Below are 8,964 nucleotides of genomic sequence, written 5' to 3'. Positions count from 1 at the left end.
AGACCGCCGGCTGTTTTTCATGCCGCCCGGAGGTACGCGGCTCCCGAGGCACGGCGGCTGCCTTCCCGCTAGCCGGGAGGGAGGCGGGCGGCGGGGGTCGGTGGGGACGGCTCCAGCGCTGACAGAGCGTGATCCCCACGAGCATGTGTGCTGTGCTGGCTCGCCCGCTCCCCCCTGCCTCCGGTTACATCCCTGGCAGGAGACCGCGATTCTCGGCTTCGCTTTCCAGGGTTATTTTTGGCCGGGGCCGCCGCATGCTGAGGGCAGCGGACTGGCGAGCCCCGGGCGTCCTTGCGGGCGGCAGGCGCCGGCGGGGGCCCCCGCCGGGCGGGGGAAGGGGCGGCGCGTACCCCCCGCCCGCCCCGGCTCCCCAGCGGCGCCGGGCTCCCGCCGGCGGGCCGCCGGGGGCCGAGCGAGCCCGCCCCCGGCCCCGCGGGGGCCGGCCGTGAGGGAGCCCAACCCCGCGGCGGCCCGCGGCAGGGACACGCCTCTCTGCTCCCCGCCGCCGGCGAGGCAGCCTGCGTGAGAGGGGCTGCCGCTCCCCAGCGGAGCCACAGCCGGGCGGGCGGCAGCGGGGCACGGCGGGCGGCCGCCATGGAGAGGACCCCCATCCCGGTGCTGACGGTGCAGACGGCGCCCTACGAGGACCAGCGGCCGACGGGCGGCGGGGGGCTGCGGCGGCCCACGGGGCTCTTCGAGAGCCAGCGCAACTACCTGCCCAACTTCGTGCAGAGCCTCCTCTCCTCCGTCGACCTCCGCGACCGCCAGGGATGCACCATGGTGGTGGGCAGCGACGGCAGGTACTTCAGCAAGACGGCCATCGAGATCGTCGTCCAGATGGCCGCGGCCAACGGGGTAAGCCCCCCCTTCCTCTCCTCCTGCTCCCCTCCCGTTGCCGCCGTCCTCCCGGGGCGGCCGTCCCGCTCCCGGCCGCCGCCGCCGTCCCGGCTCAGGCGGCCGCCCCGCCGTCGGCTCCTCGCGGCTGGGTCCGCGCCCTGCCCGCACCGGCTCCTCCCGCGGTGACCAGTCCCGTAGGAACGGGGGGGAACGTTTTAATGTCGTAACCCGGGAAGCGCCGAAGGTACGGATAAAAATCAGACGAACTTGGCGTCTCTGGCTCTGCTTCAGCGATGTGCGCGCCTCACGCCCGAGCCAGCCCGGTGTCGGCCCGTTCGGGCGGTACCGCCAGGCGTTGGCGTGGCTGCCGCTGTCCGTGTATGCCGGTATCCGTGTATGCCGGAGGTGATCGCGATAACCTCAGGAGACTGCCGGCCGTGCCCCCCTGCTTCCCACCTTATTTCAGACTGAGGCAGGAACGGGAGCTGGAAAACACGGTTGATTGTGCAGGAGAAAATATAGCAGAATTAGAAGTAAGTGTGTGGGAAGTGAAGGTATCAGATGTGTATCTACTGCTCAGAATCTTTTAAAAATATTCAAGGGAAATGGTATTCCTGAAGCAAGAGGAATTCAGCAGTTTGACTGCATCTTAGTTGTTCTTTTTTATTGTTCGCTTGGGAAGAAATTATGAAATGCAAGAAGGCAACAGTGGCAAATGCTTCTGTGATCAGACGATTCACAGTTTTTTGTTTTATGCCCCTTTGAAAATGAGAAGAGAACTGGAGAAGAAAACTGATGTCTTCTGATAGATACGTGCACATTCGTGTGTCGCGATGTATATATAGAAAGCTGGAAATACCAGTTAATGTAGGCTTGAAGTTTTTACTTCAGAGTCAAAGCTGCTGTCTCTTGTTATGATGGCTAAATTGATTCGCCAGATCTGGCAAAAGAAGTGGTATAATTTTTTTTTAATTATTTTTTAGTGAATTTACTTTTTCTTAATTTTTTCAAAAGCTCCATTCTTTAAATGCAGTCCTGTTTTATAACCAGGAGATGTTTTGACTTTGAAACATATCTCCATATTTGTCTGAAATTTCCCTGCTGATTTGTTGTCACATACAAGCTATATGAATTACCATGACTGGTATAAATAATGGGTTTTTAAAATTTATTTCTAAAGCATGTTCCCATCACGCTGATACTATCAAGCTGACGCTGTGTGATACCTGGGATTTTAGAGGGACTGGCAGTGTTATGCACGGCGAGCTTTTGCAAACTTGCTGTTCATGCAGGGACTCGGGGGAAGCCAGGGCTTCTGTGGCCCAGGGTGTGAGGAGGGCTGTTGGAGGGGACACTGGCGAGGGCAGGGACATTAGTGGGGGTAGCGCGGTGGTGTTTCATCTGCAGTGGCGGGGAGCGAGCGTGAGGAGAGCGAGTGCAGAGCAGCGGGAGCAGGCTGGTGTGTTGGGGCATTGTGAGGGAGGTAGGATGGGACCCGGAGGAGTGCTGGTCGCTAGCCCATTCCCCCGTGTAGCTCGGTGGAGGAAGCCTCACTACTGGAATTGTACCTGTTGACCAGGCGGGATAAAGCACAATAACAGCTAAAGCAAGAGCTGCCCTGCCGAGGCTGGCATCCTTGCCTGCTCTTGGACACTGGTAGGAGCTGCAGAGTGGGTTACAGCCACAAGGTGACCACAAAGACTGAGGTGCTGAGGAAGACAAGAAGTTTAGGGTTTAGAAGACCGGGGGCTTGTCAGGTTATTCAGGACTCCTTCCTGACTGATTTTTCCTGTCAGCTTGCCTTCTTCATGCTGCCTCTGTCACGTTCTCCATTTTGCTCTGTTTCCCCTGAAGATCAGATCTTTTTGACCTCAGGAACATCCAGTTTGAACTGTTTCTGGTACCTTGCTGTAGTAGTGCTTCCCCTTTCTTAAGTTATTGCAAGTTTGTTGGAAACGCAGTTTCTCCTTAGCGTTTTCTGAAGCCAAACCCCAAACTTTTCTGCTCACAGTTCCCACAAATACCTGAATTCAAGCATGATACTCTTACTCATGACACAATCCTCACAAATTCAGCAGGTCAGCTGGTGGGGTGCTACTGATACTGAAAAGGCTTCCGCTTTCCATGTGCTAATGCTCCATGCCTTCTCTGCCATCCTCACCTTCCTCACCCTCACCCCTGTTTCTCTCAAGCACACTATGAATGCGTAAGCCTCATATTTACTTAGTGAATACTGTTTGTATGTTTTATTCTTTGACTGTTAAAATATATCTGCTGGGAAAATGCCTAAACCTTCCTGAAGGCATCGTTTAGTGCTGCGCTATGTAAGTAGGGGGAGAGGAAGGGAATACTCCTGAGGGCAAAGAGCTTTCCCTTTGGATGAGGTTAATGTCATTAGAAGGCATGTAGCCAGTATCACAAGGAAAGAAGTGAGCTGGTACAGGGAGGATCGGATGAAACGTGTAGAAGCCTTGAAGTTGCATTCAAAACCTTTAGCCGCCCTAGAGTGCCAGGAGGGGGATAGTCACCTGGCGCTGATGCACTGAACTTGAATCTCCTTCTTGGAAGACTCATACCACGTCTTATGGTTAATTGTGCCTGCTGACTACAAAAATAAAAGGGATTTTCTATGATCAACTGTAAATGTATTGCCCTTTAGAGTCGCTAGGTTCCCCTTGTTCTAACTTGGTGACTCACCCTGCATTCCCCCTCCATTAACAGCCTAGCACGGTTGGCATAGGCCCTAGTACAAGGAATGAGATGAGGCCCCCTGTCCGGTCAGGTGCCAGGGCTTGCTCTGCTGCCTTCTCATCTTCAGTCACTCTGGCTCATGCCCTCCAGCTTGAGGTTGCAGGTACACACTCCACAGCTATAGCCTGCGTAGGCTTCCACTGGTGGCCGCAGCTACAGGCTGGTCCACGCTATGCAACTGTAATCAGTACATGCGCCACCAAATCTTTCTGTGCAGAGTGGGAGGTGGCTAACCAGGGGCACCCTTCGATTGGGCACGCAGCTGAGGCTGTAGCAAACACCTTTGGGTAACGGACTGCATGTCATGGGAGGATGGGGGAGTGTGAGGAAAGCCAGACAGAGGTCCTGTACCGTTCCGTGTTGCAACAAGCATTTTTTCAAAGTGGGGTGGGAGAAGAGTATCTGAGGCTCTATTTCTCTTTTCACCTGTCTCCTGTTGGTGGTAGTGTCCTTGCACCTTAATAAACTGAAAGAACAGTGAAAGGCTCCGTTGTTTGTAATACAGTTCCACTACAAATTAAATACAAGCATTCCAGTAGATGCATCAGCTGAATGTGGTGTGTCAATTTGATGCAAAGTTTAGGATAGGTTTAAATGAGAAGCTGCTATGTATGGGTCTCAGAAGCTGATAATCATACTCTGAATATGGGAAGTCATAGCAATGTTCTGGAGAGATTATGGAGTATTGCTAGTAATCCTGCAGAAGTTTGAGATGGCAGAGAATTTTCTGATTACCTTCTTTGTAATACCATGTTGGTTTTATTTTCCACGGTCTTCCACGTAAATCTTGCCCTCCCTCCCTGGACCTGTATTATTGATACATTTGCTTCTATGTTGAGCATGGCGCTTGGTTATCTTTAGGATGCTATAGCAAAAGATAAGGGGGCACAGCCACATGCTGTCCAGGATATAATCTGCTTGCTTCATGTTCTTTCAAGTTTAATTGACTGAGGCATGTGAGAGATTGCTGGGAAAAATAATTAAAAAAAGCATTAAGTGGCTCCGTGATAATCAACTGAATCATCTGAAAATGCACAGCTGCAAGTGGTAATATTGCATAAAAATGTTCTTGTAAAGTACTTGTGGGCTGACTATTCTTTCAGCTGTAACAGTTTGCTGAGGATCACGGTCTTTGTTTTTGCTGTTGCTACTAAAAGCATAGTGGCAAAACGTGGCGTAGGGGCACAGTATTAGAAGAGACATTACATGCCTGTGATCTCAGAGCCATGCAAGTTTTTGAATTCCAAAGATAATCTTCCCATGCTATGAAACTGTCCTAGGTTTTCAGAAGGGTTTTACTGGAACTTTTTGTGAGTCAGTACACAGACATTATTTGGTTACTGTTTTAGCCCAAATTGCAAGAAATCTGTAAATCTGTAAGTTCATTACTTAAAATTAATTAAATATCAGTTTAGTATTTGGTTCAGAGACAAAATGAACAGCTTCTGGGCCTAGAGAAGATGGGGTTATGCGTTCTTGCCACTAAAATGAAGAGAGCAGAGGAAGACAGGTAGCATGTATACACTTCTTAGGTTGGTACTGTCCTCAGGGAGTTTCATAAAAGCACTGAAGACCTTCACATAAGGTGAAGCTCGTTGCACTAGTCACTGCAAATAGGATATGTGTGTGTGTCATTTGTGTGAATTCACTTTCAAAATCCTTAATGTAGAATACTAAATATTGCTGTATTTCTGTAGTATAGAAATTAGTAGAATAAGTAATATTTCTAAGCAGTATAGAAATAATAGCCTTGTGACAAATGCTGAAGGCTAAGCAGGTTGCTCCTGTTCATATTAATATTGGGCATCCAGAAAAATGGGAAAACTGATTTGTGCAACATCTGTTGTACAGGAAAAAAATGAAGATATGGTGAAGAGATAGTGCCAGGTAATTTGTGCATTCTAAAGAATTTGAATATTCTACTAACTTTAAAAAACAGTTTTAATGTGCATAAAGGCAAATATCTAAACCTCAATGGCAGGTAAACAGAACATGTTCTCATGAGAAGCCTGTATGCAAGTATAAATGCATTTATACTTGAGTACATCAAGATATATTCAGTGTCGTTTTCAAGCATTTTGCAAAATGTAATTCCTGTCATCTTGCTTGTGCTTACCCGTACACAATACTGTTTTAAGAGCTGGCACCCATTTCTGACAGCTGTATTTGGAAGATTGAGTCATCGCCCTAGGTTTCTGCATGCTTCATAGTTTAAAAGAGGGAGAGACAATATTAAAAACAAACATTTTCAGTATTTATTTTTGTCATGCTTTTCTTTCCATAATAAAGGTACATGGGTAGAGTCTTGTGCAGACTCTTTAGAGTCTTTTAGACTTCTTTATCAAAAGAAGTTTGATAAAGTCTATTTCCTAATATTCTGTGTTTTTTCTAGTGCTTCTATTGCAATTGGCAATAGTGATTAAGTGACAGCATTAATACAACAGTCTTGCAGGACACGGTATGTTGTCTAAAAGCTGCTTCGTGGACTGAAAAGAAGCCATAAAAGGACACACTCAAATTCAGAACAATTTGAAAAAAAAAATCTCTATTTGTCTTTCAGGTTATTTACATGGCACTGGTTTAAATAAAACAGTAAATTATGTGGCTAATGGAAAGTTTTCTTTCTTGAGCTTGATTCTAAAAGTGTGTCAAGGCATGTGCTAGAGCTTCTAGTGATTTCAGTGACTTTCCTGATGGATGGAGTTTTACCCTACGGGTTTTCTGAGGTAAAGAGGTGTCTTGTCAGTTGTCAGCCCACAACAACTGGAAACACTTCTGCCTTTTTTTAAAAAAAAAAAAAGACTTCCTTGTTCCACAATGTAGGAATTGCATTTCTGTGATAACAAGGAAGGTTGTATACGAAGTATTTTGAAGTAGTTTAGTATTCAAAGCAGTTGAATAAATAAAATGTGAAGGTAGCATTTGGAGATTTAAAAGAGTTTTAAAAGATGGGAGGAACATTACATAAAAGTGAAGAAGTCTGATCAATGAGAGAGACACCAGTTTTGTTCACTGATCTGTGAAATAACGTTCAATCAGCTGCTTCACTAGCTTGGAGCTAGGAATGGAGGAAATACACCTTTATTGTTGCTCCTAAGGTCTGTAAATTATGATAAATTGAGAGATTTACAAATACTCCTGCTGTTTCCCAGGAACTGGAACTCTTTCATATTTCTTCGTAAATACATTTCTGCTTGGCTCCTAGATTATTTATGTTGAGCTGAAACTAGTATCTGTGTAGGGGATGAAGGCAAGGTTTTGAAATTAGAACCTTGCAGTGGAACTGCACATAATACCAAACACATTGAGTCAGTGTTTAATAACACCACCTGAAAGCTTTTTCTACTTTAAGAATGGTGGGAACTTCCCCTGCTCAGCTGCGCCCTGGGAAACACACCCTCTTCATCTGCAATAGCCAAGGGGTCACTGATGGCTGAAGGAGGAGCAGTATTTTCTCTAGAGGGGTACATTCAAGGGTGTCGTGGTAACAGAGGTGTGACTTGCAGAGACGACAGGTCTTAGTATGTAGTGATATTTGTGATGGCACTGAAAAGCCACTCCATGAAAGGCAACTTGCTCGCCGTTTTCTCGAGCCCTGCAAACTGCATCCACACAGTCAGCCCTAAACTGTATTGATATCTGAGGGGATTTGCTGGTTTGTGGGAACACTTGGAAAGCTTTGGTAGCAGGATCATAGCCCAGTGCTATCCTTGGGAGCTTTGCGAATCACTACCATGGCTGTGCTCTTGCTTTACTATTAGTACACGGACCACTGGGGTTAAACGTGCCAGGATACAATATTTTTTTGTCAGCACTCCAGATTAGCGTGCAGCCAACTCATGTACGTGTATTTCTCTGCAAAACAATAGGTTCCATATTAGGAGTTTAAAATTTCTAACCTGTACATGTATGCCTATGTGTGTGTGGGCTTATTTATTAATTTTCCAAAGTTTAGTTCCATTCAGAGTACTTTGACTTCCTTTTCCACTTAGATTGGCAGACTGATTATTGGACAGAATGGTATCTTATCCACACCTGCTGTTTCATGTATCATCCGAAAGATCAAAGCGGCTGGTGGAATTATTCTGACAGCTAGCCACAGTCCTGGGGGACCGACAGGAGAGTTTGGAGTCAAGTTTGAGGTTGCCAATGGAGGTAGGTTTTTTTTTTAAGTAACACATTACAATGTTGCATCTTGATATGGTGAAAATATGTTGACATGGATAACCAGCTCGCTATAACTAGATGTTTTTCATTTATTGTGTTAAAACAATGAAGAACATATGCATATCTCTTTTTTTTTTTCAGTAGTAGGAGTGTATTTGTTTATGTGGGTCTGTACAATAAGCGCTAATTGTTCACTGAGATCCTTACAGTTCCTGTAAGTTTTCTATAAACAAGAGGTTTGCCATCCCATTTTTATAGCATTTTATGTAGTCTGCCAGATCATTGTAACAGTTCTCATCCTTTTATAAAGATGCCTGTGAGGGAGCTCTGTTTTGCTCATATTTCTCTGTTGCTTGTCTTGGTGTTTACTTTAAAGCGTGTAATCTCAGAAGTGCTGTAAGCAGTGTAACTCGTTGTCTTGTATGGAAGAAAGCACTTCTCATGTTTACCCAGGAAATAACTGCTCTTATCCAGGGAGAGAGTTGTACCGTTTTAACTATTGCGACTCCACTTTTTGTAATGGAATTTGCGTTTATAGCCAATGTTTTGTTTTCCAAAATCAGCAAGCTAACACATGTTAAACATTATGTATGTTTTATGTTCTAGATCTGTGTACACCCATAAAATATCACAGAGGCAATTGCTGACACCATGCATACCTCACACGTGTAGAGTGCTTTCCATGTGAAAAATCCGAAAGTGCTTTTGAAGTAATGTTTCCTTCCCCATTTTGAAAGTGGGAAAACTTGAGAAAAGGATGCTTCTCCCTTGTCCTTTATTTAGTTGAAAAATGTGCATGGTTAAACCAGTGTGATTTTATAAACAGAATATGCTTGAATCGCAGAGAGATTAAAGGGACTGTGTGAGGTCAGACGGTGAGAAAGCCAGGGTCACGGTACAAACATACCAGAGCCAAACCATTAGCTGCGTTAGCACTCTATAAACTCTAAAACACCACAAACACCTAAAATCTGTTTGATAAATGGGTAACAGTTGGTGGGGCATTCTGTTTAATGTGCTGTGCCTTTTTAAAGGAAATTCAAACAGGTTATTAAGCTTTTAATATGAAACACTCCTCAAGCACAGGTCACAAGGTTCTATTATTTATGATAATCGAGCAGGGACATGATGAAAAGTAGTTGGTTTAAGTCGCAGCTGAGAAAATGTGGGTTAAGTATGAGGCAATGCTTTTGAACTAAGAGAATGGTT

The 8,964-nt window shown here is 45.9% G+C and overlaps 1 protein-coding gene across 1 annotated transcript in view; it reads left to right on the top strand.

Annotated features, from left to right (window-relative positions):
• Positions 1 to 594: 594 nt before the first annotated feature.
• PGM5 (phosphoglucomutase 5) overlaps positions 595 to 8,964 on the top strand; it is a 76,282-nt gene continuing 67,912 nt past the window's right edge. Inside the window, exons 1-2 of the mRNA XM_086629422.1 lie at positions 595 to 855; positions 7,581 to 7,743. Of these exons, the coding sequence (XP_086485548.1) occupies positions 595 to 855; positions 7,581 to 7,743 (424 nt within the window). The remainder of the gene's footprint in view (positions 856 to 7,580; positions 7,744 to 8,964) is intronic.

The sequence above is a fragment of the Tauraco erythrolophus genome, chromosome Z, assembly GCF_009769465.1.
Source record: "Tauraco erythrolophus isolate bTauEry1 chromosome Z, bTauEry1.pri, whole genome shotgun sequence".
In the NCBI taxonomy this organism is placed as follows: Eukaryota; Metazoa; Chordata; class Aves; order Musophagiformes; family Musophagidae; genus Tauraco; species Tauraco erythrolophus.
Note: the sequence above shows the minus strand (reverse complement) of the source record. Positions and strands in the feature narration are given on the sequence as shown.